At 40.1% G+C, this 20037-nt stretch overlaps 1 protein-coding gene across 3 annotated transcripts; it reads right to left on the reverse strand.

Annotated features, from left to right (window-relative positions):
* Nucleotides 1-748: 748 nt before the first annotated feature.
* Nucleotides 749-19010, reverse strand: LOC134876751 (phosphatidate phosphatase LPIN1-like). 3 transcript variants are annotated; one of them, XM_063901875.1, is made up of 20 exons: nt 18855-19010; nt 11120-11323; nt 10622-10717; nt 8649-8932; nt 7448-7549; nt 7243-7366; nt 6863-7148; nt 6226-6319; nt 5948-6132; nt 5773-5866; nt 5461-5530; nt 4790-4882; nt 4638-4699; nt 4409-4547; nt 4140-4288; nt 3593-3679; nt 3237-3389; nt 3009-3123; nt 2750-2853; nt 749-2668 (listed from the first exon to the last, which is right to left on the reverse strand). In XM_063901875.1, the coding sequence occupies exons 2-20, from the start codon at nt 11309-11311 to the stop codon at nt 2494-2496; spliced, it is 2604 nt and encodes an 867-aa protein (XP_063757945.1). In that variant the 5' UTR covers nt 11312-11323; nt 18855-19010; the 3' UTR covers nt 749-2493. The 3 variants fall into 3 exon arrangements, with proteins under 3 accessions (XP_063757945.1, XP_063757943.1, XP_063757944.1); XM_063901873.1 differs by lacking the exon at nt 18855-19010 and adding an exon at nt 18613-18828; XM_063901874.1 differs by lacking the exon at nt 18855-19010 and adding an exon at nt 13887-14110.
* Between the last annotated feature and the right edge of the window lie 1027 nt (nt 19011-20037).

Genomic DNA, 20037 nt, shown 5'->3' on the forward strand with positions numbered 1-20037 from the left:
TGGAGGCTGTAAAGACAAGGCCTGCTCAGATTACCACGTTCAGCAGCCTGAAATGTGACTACTACCAGAGAAACTACTGTACTTCAGTAAACATTTGAGGTACATTAAGGCATATTCGACATGAGATTATTGTTATTATTTTAAGCTTTAACTTTCTCAATGACATCTCAGAGCCAATATTGGTTACTTTTCAGAAGCTAATTTAAATGTCCATCCTTTATAAAATGTCCTTTACAGACACCAAAAAGGCAGTCCAATGAGTTGAACAGATTAATATTCAAACTCACTATAAAGGAATAAATGAGAAAATACAAAAAGCAGGTATAAACAAAGTTGTTTTGAATAGATGATGTGAATGACCCCAAATCGATTGACCAGATTTTAAAATTGAAAGACAAAAGTATATTGTGTTGAAAATGTTTACCTACATCTTACGGTGACGCTTTAAGGATATGATGACCTATAGAACATGATGCATTGCTTGAGATTCAACTACCCAATGGTATATAAAGGAGGAACTAGAATGCAACATACACTTGAATCCTTCTTAGCAGTACTAGGTTAACTCAAATGAGGTTCTGAATGCAGGATGTTTTTATGTATTAAAGTATTTTCAGTGGGGTATAACTTTTGCTTAAGCAAAGGATCTGAATAATTCTCACACCACTCACACAGTACTCAGGTGAATGAATAGTTGTCCTGCAGAAAGGTAATACAGGGTGGAGTAGATATTGACACACAAACTCACTGCTGTACCAAGGCTTTTTTATTGAGTTAAATTACATTTAACAGTGAACTGGTCCAGAGAAAGTACGGAGGGGGAACATGAACAAATTGTTGATCATTTTGTTCACAGTCAAGGTAAATATAATACGTTTTCAGGCTTTTTTTTTTTTTTAGCTCTTTCACAGAAAGAATAATAAAGCATTATATACACATCATCTTTCACAAAAACACTTACTCAATATGGCAATACTGTTGAGGTGTTCACTGATACACAAGGCATGTCATCATGATTACAGCTGTTGCTCATAATACTTTATATGACCTCAGGTTACCTGTGGGACCTGTATGTAAGAATTAAGGATCACTTTTCAAATGTTTGAAGGTTTTCAGACTTGGGTTTTGTATTAAAAAACAATGGGTAATGGATTATATGAGTATGTAATCATATGAGTAAATGAGACATACTTAATGGCGTGTATGGGATAACATATACATCAGAGAGGTCACAGGATACATGTATGGGCATTTCATGAAGGTCACCAGAAATGTGACCCCTGTGTGATTTCAATAGAAAAATAAAAATGATTCCTCTCACATTTTTTTTTTTAAGAGAAAAGACCATTGTTATTTTGACCATTAGAAAGGTTGTGCTTTTTTGTTTTCCTGTCTGGTCACTTTGCTTCCACAATAAATATTCATTTTAAACCATATTCAAAACATGACCTCTGTCAAGATAAGCCAGGCTACAGTTACAACCATTCATTCATTCATTTTTTCATTGTGCTCTGTTATACATCTTAAGGCGAGACACTAAGGCAAAAACATGTCCTGGTTTGGAGTGTGGGCTTTTTAGCTTCCATTACCTTTTTTCTTTCAGATTTGTAGAAAGAAAATCCAATATACACTTTCAAATGTTTATCTTCATTTGGTCTATTATGTCTGTACATGTCTCCTAAATCCACAAATTCCAACATTGGATCTAAGAATAAGGTTTCTTCCATTTTCCCCCCGTAACTCTGGGGTTTCGTAAGAAGTTTTTCCTTGTTCGATGTGAGGGTATAAGGACAGAGGGTGTCGTAATCGTATTCATATTATTCATAAACTGTAAAGTCCATTGAGACAAATGTCAAATGTGTGATATTGGGCTAGACACAGCAATTGCCTCATTGTGATATCCATTAATTTAAATGTGTTTCCTGTAGTGTCTCCCTTAGCTTACTATATACCTTATACCCACTCGACTGATTTCTTTCAAACTAAATAATAGATAACATATGTAAAATCAGCATGCATGTATATATATATCTCTCTCTCTGCATTTCCATGCTGAGGGTCTGTAACAGTCTCAAAGTTCAGAGTAAGAAAATAAATTCTGCATCTACCATATGGCACAAGTTGAATTATCTTGCGCTTTGATGTGGCTTTGTTCTGTGTGATGCACAGATGCCATAAATATTTTATGCAACTGTCCGCATACATACCATAGAAGGTCTAACTACTGAAAGAATGTCAGCACTCACTCAAAAATAATATATGTACTAAGCTGTCTGAATAAATTACTATCATTCTCATATACATACATCTAGTCAGAAAGCTACGGAGGCCATCTTTTCATAAAAGTGCGCTTACATCCATGTTGTGCGTTATAAGAGTTTTCACAGCAGATTTAACAAGTGGCCCCTGCTGTGCACTCAAAGTGCTCCATCTTCTACAGAAATCACACACATGTAACCGTCACACCATCAGTGCTCAGCAGGCCGCAGGCAGTCAGCTGCTGGGGCGAGGGCTCTGTGGAGGTGTAGTGCCCTGAGGCTCCACCCGGGGGAGCTGCTGCCTCCAGTAGGTGAAGTGGCTGTATGTGTCCGAGCAGGGGAAGTCTGAAGAGGAGGATCGCATCTTCAGAGGGAACACATGGTCCACCACTTCGCCCAGACGCACGTATCTGAAGCGAGGAGGGTGGATGATGAGAGATCATTCCTGGAGTCATTTTGAGGTCAGGATATATTGTGTAAATGGGACTTACGATGATATGTTGGTCTTGGCATGCTCCTGCACTAGCTCGCCTTTTGGGTTTACCGTGAAAATCCTGTTCAGTGGCACCCCAACTTCTTTATAAGAATATACATCCTGCAAAAATAAATGAGAATTCAAGCTACATCTATAATAAACCCTGCAAAAAATATCAATTTGCAACCAGAAAACTCCAGATAAACCTTATGTTAAACACCTGAGACAACCTTTAAATGACCTATGAGTTGTAGTTTTATATAAAGTGTGTGTACCGTTGGTCGGTTGCCAAACGCTGCATAGAACGGTTGTGTGTTGGGGAAGAAGAGGTTCTTGATATCGTTGAGACACTCCACCTTAAATTTCTCGGGTTTCTTCTCGATCACCTCCCTGTCACACAAAAACACACAATCACAGTTCAACAACGCTCAAGTGATTTCTTATCTTACAAATGGTGACTATAGAGTGAACTAATATGTGTGTGTTTCTTTTAAATTGTAGACCTGTGCAGAGCTGAGAAGAGGCTGCTGGGGCTGAGGAGGACGGGGCCGATGGGAAGCATAGTGCCTCTCTCGTTGACCCAGTGGAGGTAACCTCTGGTCATGTCTGCCATGCCGATAGCTCGAGCGGAACAGTACAGGAACTTGTAGCCATTTCTGACGGAGTGAGAGAGGAAACCGAGAGAACAAGCATGAGTACTATTCATGATCACTTGTTTTTATTTTCAGAGCTTGCTTTTCGCTTTTCTGGTGTAAAATATGTACGTAACCTAAGCTATATGTGCGTTTTATAATTTGCTTTGATCAAAACGAATCAAGGCAATCAACATCTGACATTATGACAGTTATGTGATGCTTACTGGCTGACTTTGTGGTAGAGCTGTGCAATGCCCTGGTGGGTCCAGTCCTTCCCCAGTGTGGGCAGGATATGACCCAGTGTGTCCGACCTAGAGACAAACAGTAAGACACAAGACATGTGTAAAAAGGCTTTTCCTTATTATTAAAAAAAAAACGTACAAACATACAGGGTTTTGCAAATCATGTCATAAGTCCTATGTACAGATTTTACATTAAAAAGGCAGTTCCCCATCATTTCGTATCTGACTGGACTTCTGTGTACTCAAAGTCTTTAAATTAATTAACAGGTTGAATTATGTTTCCTATATTTAAAAAAACATAAAATATGAACTCACTTTGGACATAGTGGACTGAGAGGTGCTTTTAATCGTATTATATCAATCAATTAATATATATCTGTGTTTCAGTTATAATACATTTGAAACCGGACGTATTTGGACTTTCAGATGATGTGTTAATATCCAAACTAATCAGAACTGTGTTGTAGAGGTAGATGTAAAAGTGTTTGTAGATTTATGTATTCAAACACTACGTTCATGTGTCACACACCTGGTGATGGTTCCATCTATGTCGGAGATAATTATCTTGTCATCCCAGTTCCAGAGGTAGATGGTTCCCTGACAGCGACACGTCCCCTGGTACTGAGTAGTCACGCTGAACACAACATCGTTAGGACCGTCCTGCAGCTGGAGGGACAGCTGTGTGTGTGTGTGTGTGTGTGTGGGACAGAGAGAGAGAGAGAGAGAGAGAGAGAAAACTAGATATAAAACGTGGAGGTAACTATTAATAACATAAGAAATGTCAATGTCAGCACTCACAAGCTGCTCTGATGTGAGTCGGAGTGTTTTCTTATAAGACACGCCTCCCAGTGTTAGAACTGGCTCTGATTGGCTGGGTGCAGAGCTCTGTAAGGCTGCCCTGTGGTCTTCATCACTGGAGGAAGAGTCTTCTTTGTGTCTGGCGTAAGACAGGTGGACAGTGTGTCAAAGGAGGTCCATTCTTTCCCTCACTTTATTCTTTGTCTTGAATATTTGGAGGGTTTCTCACCTGCTTGACATTTTACCATCCTGCTCATCATACCCACAGGCCCCATGATCAGAGACAGAATCCTGTGAGAGGACAGCCAGGGTTAATGCTCTTTTTTTAAAAACTATACAAATATTGTTGGAAAAAAGCGACTTTATCATCCAAAAAATTACCGATTTGGTGCTGCTGTTCCTGCCTCTCCAGGAGAACCACCACCTCCCTCCTTTCTTTGGCATCTTCTCCTTTATGATGTTCTCCACTGCAACCTGGAGAGGAGCACACACAACCCCAAAAAAACCACAACACAACATCGTAAAAAAAACACGCTTAAAAATAAAAACGTAAGCCAAAGCAGACGAGTAAATCAAAAACAGTAACACAGAAGCAGCAATGTGTCCGCGGTTGGAATGGGGGGAAATTAAGTTTATATAAAAACATGCAACAAAAAGAGTTGTTCCTGACATACAGAGCTGTAGCCAAAAACACCAGTCAGACAACAGAGAAGAAACGCTAAGGCGGAGTGAATATAACTTAGGCAGGAAGGCTAATGCATGGATGCAACGATAGGTAGGGAAGGAGGGGAACACAGGGAGAGACAAAGTTTAAGAAAAATTCATTGGCTGTTAATCACACAACATAAAGACTGCGATAACATAGCAATTATTAGGTTTATAAATGCCACATTAGGTATTATGCAATGTTATGATAGTAAAATCAGTAGTATAGTTGCACAGGGATATTCATATGCAGCATGCAGTACCGGGTTCAGTCAAAAGGGGGAATGGTATTCATGTAACACAACCACCTGAGTCACTAATGTCTGTACCGGGTGTCAAATTCTTACCTTTGGCAGAGGTTTCTGAAAGGCCTGCAAAGCCAGCATAAGTGGAGCTGCAGAGCTCCAATTATAGTATCTGATGGAGAAAACAAAATATATTTGTATCAATTTCATTACCGCAGCTAAAAAACCCTTTGGCAGCCAGACGTCTTTGCAAAAAACCTCTTCAAGAGCGCAATCTATCCTGCACTCTGCAGTCTTTGCTGTAATGCCTGGCAGGTAAATCCATACCACAGTGCATCGTAAACTCTTTATAGCTTGTTGTTGTACTATATTTACACACACATTTCGTCACTGAAGCAAGTGGGAATGCCTTACTTGGAGCCAATTTTCACGACTAAATGGGGGTCGTCGATGATGGAGGGGTTTTCCGAAAACTGCTGGTAAGAGATGATTTTCTCGTGGAACTGCTCTGTAAGCACACACACATTATATGCTCAGTTAAGCTTTTCCACAGCAATTTTTTTTTTTTAAGCGCTTTTTGGAATCCTACCTTCAGTGATCTCCCTGTTGTCATTGAGTCCTCCGCACAGAGAGATGGCGATAGTCGGCATGTCCGCCAAAGGGTCGCAGTAGCTGTCCACTCCGCTGTCTCCGCCTGAGCTGAGCGACTGTGGGGACAGGCTGCTGCCGTGGGGGCCCGGGTCTGAGACGCTCCGCACCGCCGTGACACCCTCACTACAGCGGAGAAGAGAACCACCGAGTATCGTTAAGCTCGGCTGTTTCAATTGCGTTTAAATTATGACTGTGTGTTTGCTTGCTTTTCCGTACTTCTTAGGGAAATAAAGGGCCGCCACTTCAGGCTCGAGGTCTGTGATGTCATCCAGGTAAATCCCGTCAGACCCAAGATGGCGGCTTCTCTTATCTGCAACAGAGATACAAATCAATTCAAATAAATGTATACTTGCTGGGGTTCATTCATGAACAAATCTTTCTTTTTGGGGGGATTGGTTATTTTAACTTAGTTTACAGATAAAATTATTTTCACTTTTATAAGCAATACATCTTTTCATTCGCAGAGTGAAAAAGTCTGCAGGGTGAAGAAGCGTCCTCTTCATAATCTGTAGTAAAGTTCATGATCTTTATAAAAATAGGCAGTGTGGTTAATTTTATTTAAGAATGCACGTCCTCAAAATGTGTAATTTTACCCCCAAAATAAATTAAGAGTTGTTTTTTTACAGACATTTAGATTCCAGTTTCTTTTTCGCTGTAGCTCACCCTGATACAATGCATGAAATGTTACTTGGCTTGAGGTTAACCAGAAAAATGTTATCTAAAAACTGATTTTTGTGTAATTTTAATATAAAAAAAATAAATGCCCTTGAGCTGTGCAGAAATAAAACAGATCTGCCCTTGACACTCAGAATAAATGAAATATTTTATTGTGCTGTTGCCCTTCGGCTGTCACCTTTTCTCTTGGATGGAGAGTCGGTTTTGCCCGGTGGGCAAGGCATCGTCTCCTCCATTTCTGACATCTGAGCTGCTACACCTCCTGCTGTCATGGACTCTGCCTCCATCCCGACTGTTTCCCCATTGGTCTCCTGTGGTATCATCAGGGAGAGTGCTGATATTTCAGTGCAGGGTCCACTCTGTTCCGTCTCATGAGTTATCACGCGGAAGTGTGTGCTTTCAGACACCGGGATGGTTACTGGGCAAACTGACGGAGGGTTGGGTTTCACTTGGAGGAAAGACGGCTAGAATAGCAGGGAAGAGGATGACACTAAATGACTACACACATACAGAAAGACTTGTTCTTCCTATGCATGTACATCTGACTTTTTTGTTAACCTTGGCGGCCTGTGGCAGCTCTCCCCACGCCCAGTGCATGGCTGGATCTTGATTGGCTGCGTCTGACGGCTTGATCATCAGCTCAGAGTCGCTCTTGGGAGAAGTGGGACGAGAGTTTCCAGGACTGAGAGAAGAAAAGGGGATCAACCATCAATACAGAGACGCTTTCTGAATAATTACATCATTATATGAGTGAGTGAAGCACCTCTGGATAGGGCTCCAGTCTCCATCTGAACGTGTGCGAATGCCAGTCTGTTTGAAAGAGCCGCCGGTACTCTCGTCTCTTAAAACGTCCCGAGATGAAATCCTGAACACACAGAAAAATAGTGTAAATGTATCACTGAATAACATGAATGTGCTTTTATTATTTAATAATGTCGTATGTCTTCTATTTTGTAACATTATGTAGTTTTACTTTCACTTTAAACCCATTTTCAGACTCTCAGAGACCAAACCTGGACTTGTTGCACTCCTCTTGTAGCTACAATGCTTCATATAGTATTAGCTTTTCTTTGACTTCAAAAAAACAACTACTCAGTGTAAGCTCAGTGATACTTTAAGGTAGTATTCAGTACAGATGAGATCAGGATTTTAATGCAATGTATTCCCCAACAGGCGTGCAGAGATGAAAATAAATCTGTCTTGTAGCAGCTATTTACAACCTCTGCATTTATGACTCTTGGCTCTTATAGCTGCATGTTGGCATACTGTATGCACATGCAACATTCCTTAACAACAACACACACAGTGACAATATTCTCCCTTTTCAATGCAAAGCTCCTTTTTTTTTGCTTGTTAAAATTCCACGGCTGAAGAAGTGGTTCCCATATACGTCTTGAGTGACTTCATGTGTGTGTGGCTGGAGGCTTTTCCACTACAGACGCTGGTTTGTTTATTCTTTCCTGCCAGACTGATTCTGTTACAGCTGCTCTCAAAGCTAATTTAAGTGATGTATTATACTCTATCCCCCTGTCTCTTAGTCCACCCCTCCCTTTTCCGTCACGAGTACACCGTTTCCTCTTTCCTTGCACCTCACATGTATTTACTTTTGCTTTCTTAACAAGGCCCTATTATGGTCTTCCCTTTCCTGTAGGGTGTTACACAAGTAAGTGTGATGTGATGTAAAAGTTTTGCAAAGGCTTAAATCCCTAAGGTATCTCCAGAGGGAGTTTCACACGACTCCTTTGTTTACTTCGGGAACCTAGTGACATCACTATGTTACACTCACACTTCTATTGGCTAGCACTCCAAAAATAATTGGACGTGATAGGCCAAGGGACGAGACATCTTTAAGCTGTTTACCAATCACAACAGAGCTGGCCAGTTAACCAATCAGAGCAGACTGGGCTCTGCTACAGCACAGGCAGTGTAATAGGGCCCCTTTAATTCTCTCCGCATTGCCTCACCTGTTGCTCCCCATCCCCATTTCATCCGAGCTAATGTCTATGGTAAACATGTCCTCGTCCTCGGAGTTGTCCCCATTGTCCTCCCTCCTGACATTGTCCGCCCGGACCTTCCTCCTTCTCTTCCTCCTCTTCTTCATCATCCCATTGCCAGAGTCCCCGGCAGTCCCCATGGAGCCCAGTGTCTGTATGGGCGGCCCAGAGCCCTTCCCCAGCAGGGAGGAGCCCATCAGAAAGGCCCCGTCCGACAAGATGGGAGAGGTGGCCAGGTAGGAAGGAACCACTTCCTTCAAGAAATCAAATTACGAGAAAAAAATGCATCAATTAAATATATTTGAGACTATAATAGGTTTGGTACTATTTAAAACACGAAACATCAACAAGAGTCCTGCCATTCAAAACTGTTCATTTGTATTAATTAATGTCCAACTTCAAAATGAATGACGTGTGCAAGAATGTATTTGCAAATAAGAATTGATAAATGAATACATTTTTAGTTGACAAACGAAGTTTAAAATCCAACATTCATTCTTGATGATGTCAGGTGGGTGTGATTTTTATCCCAAATCATATACAAAATATATATATTTGGATGAAGGAATGTTATCGCAACAGTGGATAACTTTTTTTTGTGCTGTAGGCAGTCTTTTATTGTCCCTCCAGACCACACCAAAAGTAAAAAGTGTCTTTAGAGTCTTCAGTATCTTTAGAGTTAACATTAAGCACTGAAAAGCTAAATTCTCGATTCTAGAGAGTTTCTGTAAGCAGGTTAAAACTACATTTTCAAATGTTGGAACAACTCCCACTAAAACTTGACTCTACTCTAAAGTGTTTTGCTTTGTTTTAGTTTGAGGCAAAACTGCCAAATTGTTTGCAACCACTTCCGCTGTGAGGAGACTCTTAGCCAGCAAAAAACAATCAGCCAATCAGAAAACAACTTCATTCTGTGAAATGAGGTCAGTTTTGAAAAACTTCCTTCTAGGAAAAGGAAAAAGCTTTCCAGGAGGGTCTCCTGGAGTTAGCGCAGGGGAAATATGTGTGTAGACATGTGGAAAGAGAGAGAGAGAGAGAGAGAGAGAGAGAGAGAGAGAGAGAGAGAGAGAGAGAGAGAGAGAGAGAGAGAGAGAGAGAGAGAGAGAGACCACATCATTTGTGGTCTGAAACTACATGTTTTTACTTTCATGTGCCAGAAGTCCCCCCCCCCTGCCTCCTCCCCTCCTTTCTCGTCCTGGCCTGGGAATCTGACACCACTGTGGGGAGAATAAATCACCGGCTTCCCTTGTTGGTGCAGGCCCCTGCGCCTCAGTAGTTTACTGATTCGTCGTGTCCTTTATCTACACACATCCTCACGTATATACAATTGTGTTGAAATATTTGGATAACTACTCGTACATGTGACTCGCCTGTCTTGGTGTTGGGAAAAAAAAAAATCTGCTTTCCAAAAACTGAGGAAAAACAGCTGTTGAGTTTCCATGAATTTCAAACTGAGTTGTGAGTGGTTCTCCTGGGCCACATGAAAACACAACAAGTAACCATGTTTAGAAAGAGCAGTCTTACTACGACTTATCACCCTTTTAATATTTCTCAAATAACCACATTCACAAATCAACATGTTTTACTTGAAAGCATATTTATTTGTCAAGAAACTTGAGTTGTGGTTGATCCTCAGTCATGAGGGCACAGCGTTTGATTTAGGTCAGAAAGCCTGGACTCATTTACCAGCTGATCAACAGAGGAATGCTGTTCAGCCAAAAAGGATAGGAAAAAATTCCTGGCTGCTCTCCCAACTTATGCACACAGCGCCACCTTATTCAAACTACTCCAGTACGAGGAGGTGGATAGTTTGGATAACGCTTGTTGGTTGTACAAATGGGTGTGTCTGGGCTTCAGGGGGTCCGCTATTTAACAGATGTTGCAATACACTCTAACCAAGCACCTTTTTAGAAAGCTGTTTACTGCAGCTGTGTCATGCTCACCTGATCATTTTCTGTTTCTTGCACAAAAAATGCTTCTCCATTGTCCCCAAGCTTCATGTGTAGATTCACTGGCTCTCCATTGATCTCCATATCCACCTGGAGGAAAAATAATTATCATTAGCAATAGCAATTTCATTTTTATGACACATTTTAAAGAAGTGCAATTCAGTGTGCTTCAGATAAACAACAGTCAGAAAATCCATGCAGAAAATAGTATAAAAAGACAGTTTCAAGCAGCTAAACAGAGGGCTTATAACTATAATTAAGAGAGAACTCGTATAAAGATAAAGTACTAGGTACATAAAATAAAAAAATATTTAAATCAAAGTCAATCACAGGCACAACATATTTAAAAATGTCATTATTTTGTGCACATCTCATCTTCTGGCAGTGTATTTCCGCAGCATGCAGAATTACAGCTGAACAAGACATCAATTCCAGGAGCATCTCAAAGGTTACAGCTCTCTGAATGCGACATCAAAAGGCGGTTCCCCTCACCACTTTCTCCAGGGACCGGAGGACTCCCATCTTTCCAAAGCGGACATGGAAAGGTGAGCACTGCAGGGATCCATCGGGCTGCCTCACTACGATGACGTCGATGCAGCCGGACAAGGTGGCGGGGTTGAGGCCTCGGTACAGCTCTTTGACCTGGACGAACACCTGGCCCGCCAACTGGCCCACGTAGTTCATCGTCTGACGGGTCTGGTGGATGGAACATTGGAAGACGGGACAAAATAAATGACTTAGCATTAAAACTGTAAACTACATCCACACTTTAAGGCCTGCATTTGCTACTAAAAAGCAATTACTGACCTTGTGTTACTTTGAACTTGTGAAGAAGACTTAGATTTTATAGCATGGCTTGACGGTGAACGAAAACTCAAAAAACAAGGTAATGGGGACACCTTTTAAAAACAACAAAACTATATATCAAGACATCTGTTTACAAACTCTCACATAATTAGGCAGAATAATCCAAGTCTCATTTATCTATTCATTTTTATCCATCACTTTACAATTTAGAACACGTCCTTATGGAAGTACATTTTCTCATTCACCTTGAAAGGAGTGACACACCAAGTTTTCTTCAAGGTAACACTGGATGAGAAATAGATGTACGAATGTTCAGTTTGGGGGTGAAGTATTCCTTTAATAGTTGGATCACTAAGCCCCATGAAGCTTCCTCGCACTCAGTCAACCGTTACAGGAGGAGGTGTTTATGACCGGGGATCTCCGGTGCCATTCTTCAGTCCATCAATCAAACCCCTGCTGACGTACGGCTCTCCCTCGGGGCATGAAGCTATTCTTATATAATTAATTGATCTGAAGTCAGTTTTTGAGCTGCACTGTGAGTGGTATGGCTAGAGAAAGAGGACATGGAGGCTGGTTCCTGCTCAGTTTCTCCCAGGATGGACTTTGGTCTACACTCTGTAGAAAAATCCTCTTTTCTGGAAATCCTATCCGACTGTTTTTTCATTCTGCAGCCCCCCGACAACAGAGGTCAAAGGACAAACCAAGTTAGACCAGTCTGGGCTCATGAGAATGTGATGTTATAACCTTTCCGGTTGTTATTTGGCTGAGCTAAGGCGTCATGGGAAATACTGAGAACATGTAGGCTTTCTGAGAGGGGTGAATGTCAACAATGTGTGGACTTAAGGTAAAGGATGTCGTTACGCAAGAACTAGAGTGTTGTTTGGGTTTGTCAATTTCTCATGCACAGAGAGACTTTAATCATACACAGTAACAGAGAAAAGGTTAGCTGGGATCACATCTATGTGAAGTTCAGCACTAAAAGCTCCAGAAAACCAAATTTATCAGTTTTGGATATTTCCAACTAGAGATTTCTGTCACTATCAACCCACAACACACAGTCCTGTTGAAGCAAATGTTCCGAGTTTTTCAGAGCCGTCATTGAGAAATATTTCAGATTTGAAACCATATTTTCACAGGCTTTATAACACACGCACACACGTCCCCTAAATGTTATTGTTTAGTCCTCTAGCTCATTACGTAACCAAGACTTACTGTACAAGCCGATTTCTGTTCTTACGTTACTGGAACAAGCAAAACAAATGCTTTCAAAGTAAACATGTTTCTGCAACTGTGTTTGTTTCTAACCTCTCAATAATCACAGTTTCCCTACTAGTTGTGACTCTAAATCAAACCGATAGGAGCATCCGATGAAGAAAAGAATCTAAGGAAATGAACTAAAACCATCTGAAGAGTATTCAACCTCATCCCTGCTCGTGCCATTGACTTAATTATTACATTAATCAAAAAACAGATGTCCATTTGCATAGCTTTGGAGACTTCTAGGGGTTCTGACCTTGACTCAGTTGGCAGTGGGCCCCAAAAATGTTGCAGCAACAGTGAACAATAAGGCCAACAAATCCCCCCTTCCCTCTGAGCATGTGAACACCAGAACAGACTCCTTGCAGAAGAACAGGAGAGCTATTTTTAGAGCAGCTGATGAGCCAAAACAATGTCTGAGTCTTGAAATGCCGCTTATAGATGACCTTAACTCTTTTTAATTATTAATGTCTGCTTTCACTGAGGCATTTAGTTACAGACCAAGCTGATTTTCAAAGCAGAATACTTTTTTGTGTGAACACTGCCACATCCAAAAATAGTTTTTCTTGTTTTACAGATGAAAAGAGGAACAATGTGTCGATACACTGACAGAACTGCTTGGGTTTTCAAAAAAAAGGGTGGTAACTGAGCCTCTGGGAAATCCTATTTTAAAAAAAGACAGAGACTTGTGTTTAACTGTGGTGTGGTCATGAGTTTAATGGATTTACAATCTGCAGGTTTGAGCATTCCCTTGCAGGCTGGTTTCTGGCTGAGCCACTTAGCAGATAATGTTTTACAGTGTCTTTCATTACTCATACTACTACACTCCCATAATTCATCACAATATTATCTAAACTCATCATTATTTAAGAAAATAAAAGACTCAGTCTTTAGAAGAGGTAGGTGTGGAGTTAAATTGAAAAAGATGCATTACCTCACACCAATCTGCTACAGTTTTACCAACCCAACCACACATTTAAAGGGACTTCCAATACAAATCCAATAGATGTAGGTAAAAAGCTGACTCACAATATCCTGACAGTGCAAATCGAACATGTTAGAAATAAATCCCAAGTGAAGAGTAGCCTATATAATGAGTAAAAAGCAGTAGCATTCATGACAGACATAGTATACAACAAATTAAAATGAGACATACAGGCAGGTGCATTCAATACATTATAAAGCAGTCTCCTACCTCTATAGCTGATACGCTGACAGCCTTTACCAACACATTGAGGCTGGCGTTCCCACAGCGGTGAATGACAGCTCAACAACACATCACAGGAGCCTCGTTTCCCGGTAGAGGTGATGTCTGAGTGTTTAATAAACCCTCGACTTGCTGTCACCGACTTACACTGACAAACAACGGACTATTTCACCAACAACGCGATACTAATTTCTGCCTCTGGCCGCCCCTGTTTCTCTCGCTCTCTCAGTAGCAAGGCTCGATAGAGGATGACATCATTCACATCAAACCCGCCGGCTGACCAATCAGCGTCGAGCCGTTGAGTTGCCAAACTCATCGTTTCAACTGCCACAGTGGCAACACAATTACAGCTACTTGTTTACATCGCTCCAGGGAGTGAAATGGCTTCGTCAAACGTACGTTTTCTTTATAGCATTTTTCGTTTTCTGGTTAGTATTGTACTTGAAAACAAGAGCCAACAAATTAGGCTTTATTAGGGCATAGCACACTTCACTGTGTATTTAAAAGTTTGTGAAATAGGACAACAATCTGTTTAAAACAATAAAATATAGCCTTTGGTTTATGTTTTGCATGTAAAAACTTTATTCAAGATGTGAAATGACAAATTAGAACAACATTACCACGCTACTGTGTCTCAGTTTAAAGAGCTCTGAAGGAAGCCCAGCTACTGTGTTATGACGGCGGGAAAACTTGGATCTACGTCATCGTTTGAAATCTCCCAGTCTACTGCTGTGAGGTGATTTTCCCAACCAATCACAGGCTTGCATTATAGCACATGCCATGTGTCGCCTGAGACCCTGTAGTGAAACTGTGTAACGAGGATGTGGTTGACTGGTTGAGTCATTTTGAAGAACTCATTGCCAGCTAAATCTGTTTATGTATTTATCAAAGCGAGGCATTTCTGTTGCAAACGACACATACTACATATATAAGCATCTAATAGGTTATTAACTGATAACACTGTCCTAATGTAGACCTTTTATGCACTCAAATAAATGAAAAATGGAAATATTTTTTATTGGCATCAAAGTAGCATTAATGCCAGTGACTTTCTCTTTATCTATTCATGTGTAAATTTGAACACAGCCTGTGTGTGTGTGTGTGTGTGTGTGTGTGTGGGGGGGGGGGGGTTAATTGTTTTTTTCCAGAGTCTGTGATGCAGACTTTCTGGGCTAAACCAGAGTGAAAAGAATGTGTGTCTTTGTGAAGGTTTTTCCACCACAGTCGACTAACGCTGAGCTCTGTGTGTTGTTATCTTGTGGGGCTGTGGTGTACTTTTGAAATGTTCACACTGTCATTTTCACACTGCGAAATGAAAGCAAAGATATGATCCACTAATAAATATAACTAGTTGAAAATGTGTTGAGTAGCAAATAGTGCATGTCACGGCGTACAATTTCAGAGATGTTGGTCATTAGCACTGCTTCAGCTGTGTGTGTGTGTGTGTGTGTGTGTGTGTGTGTGTGTGTGTGTGTGTGTGTGTGTGTGTGTGTGTGTGTGTGTGTGTGTGTGTGTGTGTGTGTGTGTGTGTGTGTGTGTGTGTGTCTATGTGTTTTGTGGTTAACAAGTTCCACATGTTCAGTCTCACCACCAGTTTATTGCCTGAGAACTTGCTTTAGTGACCTGCTGAACTTACACTGACCTGCGGCCTCAACTGAAATTTAAGTCTGCACATTTTTTATATTTGTTCTCCTGGTTCATAACAACCCTGCCAAATTTGAATGATAAAAATATTGCTACGTCTACAAAATTACCTTTACCCTTCTCTTGCGTTCCGGGTCAAATCTGACCGAGTGACTTTGTTTTTTATCATAAATATTGTGTTTTTCATCCAATTGCCTTAAGACCTTATGTATTCCTCCACACACACACCTTCTCTTTCTCTCTCACAAACACACACACACACACACACACACACACACACACACACACACACACACACACACACACACACACACACACACACACACACACACACACACACACACACACACACACACATTGAATGCAGTGAATGTTTGATGGGCCCACCGGTGGGTCCGGAACCATATACTGTAGTTGAAACAACACAATGAAACACTGGCTTGTTTGTATCAAATCAATACATCCCATACATCATTGGAACGGGAATAATAACATTTCCATCTCCAGTGAACACAGCCCACATGGCAAGCATTTTTATAATATATAGTAATGTACAGTAAACACTATCTTTGAACTTACTGCAAAATTATAACATGAAATTCACCCATGGTCTCGTTCTGTTTGCCACCCATTGATTCTACTTGCTTTGACTGTTCAAATGAGATGTCAACCATCAGAATTGAATAAGGGGTTCCAGAGATATCACAATGCAAAACAAACTGGTCAATTTTGACCGAAAATAGTATGGGAAGGTTTGGTATGACCGAACGCAAGAGAAGGGATACATTTGGAAAGAAATATTGTAAGATCTGCAATCACACTTTTGTCCTTTAACCATGTTTAATTCAGGGGATTTCCAGTGAAATGTTGATAATGTGTGTTCTCAAATCTCTTATTCAGACTGAGCCTTTTTCCTTAATTTCTAAGGAAGTGCTTCTCCGCTGTGCAGCTACAAGTTAATTCACCACAGTACTGCATTCATAATTGACAGTGTACCAAACAACTCATTAACTTGTGACCCAGTAGGTTTCCCTGACATAACAAAAAAACAACATGGATGGACCTCATTTTACATTTGCATAAAAAGTTGAAATTAAATTACAAATTAGATCCAGTAATAGTCCTGTAATAACTGTACGCATAACGTTATACTGTTTTACAACTCTAACAGTGGTCAGTCCATTCTGACACGTCTACAGACGTCCATGTTTCTGTAAGTGTTACTGAGTTTCTTAAGGATATATGAGCCTTACAGCTGCCCTTACTCAGCTTCTAAGAATGAGCTGCCCTGCCAGGAAGAGCTGAGCAGCCGATGTACTCTGAACACGAAACAGCATGTGATAGCAATTTCATGTATGGTCAGTGCTGTGACCCCTATCAGGCTACAACAAACAAGTTGACATATGACTCTGTCACTAAACCACTCAGCAACATTCATCAACAGAGGAAAAACAAAAAAACATCCTCCACACCGATCCCTCAACTGTATTGTGTTTTTCTTTCTCATCTATTCACACTGATGTATAAGTGGCCTAATTTGGTAAGCTCCCTTTAGGTTGACCTTATCTAGCCTTGCACCAACAAATTCACCCTCTCTTCTTGGGGGAGTGTCTTCGCTCACACACTCAGTTCAGCCAATCACAATTAGGGATGTATGAGTGACCTGACTGCTTGCTATGCACCGTTGTCACCGCAGCAGGGCAACCATTTGTTTACTCTACGTTTTTATACTTGCCAAAAATAGTCAAGTGATTTTTAGGTATATTTTTTAGAATCTAGGAGAGGGAAAACATCAGCTCCCACATTTAAAAAAATAAATCTATAACAAGGGATCATTCATAGCCTACTTCCAGGTTAAAATTTGTTTGCACCCAAAACCCGAATTGTCCATCACCTTATGCAATGCAATGGAAGAACACTAACAATCATTTTAATGAGTGATCCACCACGAAGTTGACTAACTCCTCACAATGTGCCTTAACGAATTGAATAAGTAGCAGCCATTCTGTTCTAATGTAATTTCAGTTGACTCAGCATGGGTATGGCACTTTAACACATTCATTGCATAATCTTTTTACACACTTGTTGGTATGGAGCTCTCTGATTGGATCAGGCTATTGTGGTCTGAGAGTCATGAGACGTGACAGAAATATTAGCTGGAACTGCTAAACAAAAAAAAGTATTTCTCCTGATTAAGTGAGATTATGAGAGTAGTACACACTCTTTGACAAAAACATTGATGCGTTTTGGCTGTTACAAAGGAGTAGAAAATTATTTTATTGAACTGGGATATTTCAAAAAGGAATATCACTATCCACAAATATATTTTAGGATGTTTTAATCACAACTAAAAAAGCTACATGATTAAAAACTTCCCTTTTCATTACCCCTTGAAATATGAAAGTGTAATCTGACACAAAATTACAGAAAACAAAGCAATACATGTTATATTTATGAAAGGTTTGCCTAAAATCAAATTAGCACTACCACTACCTCAAGTGTCATTTTGTTTGACCCATGTTGGTCTCATGCGACATGGAATCCCTAAATTAACAAGTGATTAAATATCAGAAATCCACAGACAGAGGTGAGAAGATCCCCTGATCCAACAGGCTGTCCTGCCAGCTCGCTTCATCCCTGTACCTTCGTGTCCCCCCATTCACCCACTTTTTGCTTCTCCCAAGTTGAGTCAGAGCAGATCGCCTTACAGGGAGGATTACTGAAAGACATATCTCGGGTATCACTATCTCTGCTGTCCTAAGAAACAGCTACATGACTCTACACATTCAAATGCTATTAGTCTTATTATTTTATTAGGGTTCAGATTGAATTTAAAAAATGTTTTAAATGATGAAACGTATACCTTTATTCCTTCTCTGTGGTGATATAAGCATACAAGTGCTTGAATACACTTCTCTTCATTCATTCTGTAAACTACAGGCAAGTTAAAGCACAATCACACACTTTTTTCTAACTTTTAACATCAATTGGTTCTGCTCATTAAAATCTATTTTACCCATAATTCATGCTGTTTTATCCACATATGCAAATGATTTAAAAACTACTTTACCCAGCTCCATGTGGTGTCAGTGCTAAAGTTCTCATCAAACTCTTCTTCATCCTCTGCTGATATCATGATTCCATAGTGTGTTTACTCCCAGTTGCGGTCCTCTGTTTTTTGGTATCTCTAAACAGACGTTTATGTATAAAATTCCACAAGTCCTATCCAGTCTTGGACTTGCGTCTTTACTCTATGATCCTGTCAAGTGTCTGACTGTCATGTGCAAGTGGACAGCGTCTTACTAAATTTACCTGGGCCCCCTGGTCCGAAACCCGAGCCTGTCATGGAGTGGTCATCGTCCATCAGACCATCTGACTTCTTAAGGATTTGAGGAGGGACACCTGTTAGGATTGTTTCTCAGAATTTTAGACTAAGTTGACTTTAAGTTGAATTACCTTGGCAGAGCGCTACCTCTCCCTAAGCATGCCTGACAGTTTTTCAATGTGTGAATTTTTCATTAGTTAACACGGACTGTGACACCTGTTGTTGCTGTTGACCCCATGTAGAGCACAGGAAGGCCGTCACTGACATTCAGAACATAGCAGAACACCTGTCACATGGGCTGAAGTCCAAGTCTCCCTGGTACCCAGAAACTCTTCCAGTCACTGCTGTCATGGATATGACGCAATTGCCAATGATGTGTTTGAACCGGTGACCTTTGGTTTTTATTTGATAGGCCAGCTGATATCTAGCCACTATGGCATCAACCTCTGATGTGTAGCCTTCTCAATGTAGGTATACACTGTCATCAAGTGGTCAGAAAGGGTAAATACATGTAGAATGGGAATTTAGAGCCTGAAGTTGCATTCACTTGCTACATTCAAACTCCGATTAACAAGGACCTACTTAGGTTGTTACACTTTATGTGTTTTTGGTAGAAAAATACAATTAAATAATAATCAGAGACTCATTGCATCCTTTGAGCCATATATACTACAAAAAAGAAAAGGCCTATTTTTATCAACTCACAAAAAGAAAATGCATCCAAGCCTTAATAAAACAAAGTTTGGGTTTGCAATTATGTTACGTGTTTTTACTATATAAGCCTTAAAATGTATTAACTCAAGATACTGTACATGCTAGCAATTATTTATAGGGACAAGATGCTATTCAATTGATTTGTATAGTGATGAATTACATATTGTGGCTGTAATAAAATAAAAATAAATTGTATTATTATTATCATTATTGTTATCATTATTATTGCTATTATTATTATTATTATTATTATTATCATTATCATTATTGTTATCATTATTATTATTATTATTATTATTATTATTATTATTATCATTATTGTTATCATTATTATTGCTATTATTATTATTATTATTATTATTATTATTATTATTATTATTATTATTTTGTCTGGCTGTGCTGTTGTGCAATACTGTCACAATGCCAATCTCAGTTTTTTCTGAAACACGTGAAAGC

This window comes from Eleginops maclovinus, chromosome 15 (genome assembly GCF_036324505.1).
Source record: "Eleginops maclovinus isolate JMC-PN-2008 ecotype Puerto Natales chromosome 15, JC_Emac_rtc_rv5, whole genome shotgun sequence".
In the NCBI taxonomy this organism is placed as follows: Eukaryota; Metazoa; Chordata; class Actinopteri; order Perciformes; family Eleginopidae; genus Eleginops; species Eleginops maclovinus.

Coding starts and splice junctions, on each gene's coding strand:
- LOC134876751 (XM_063901873.1), bottom strand. CDS start 18,678: ATGATATCAGCAGAGGATGAAGAAGAGTTTGATGAGAACTTTAGCACT. Junction 5,531..5,772: donor GTCGTGAAAATTGGCTCCAA/GTAAGGCATTCC, acceptor TTTCTCCATCAG/ATACTATAATTGGAGCTCTG. Junction 3,680..4,139: donor ATAGATGGAACCATCACCAG/GTGTGTGACACA, acceptor GTTTGTCTCTAG/GTCGGACACACTGGGTCATA.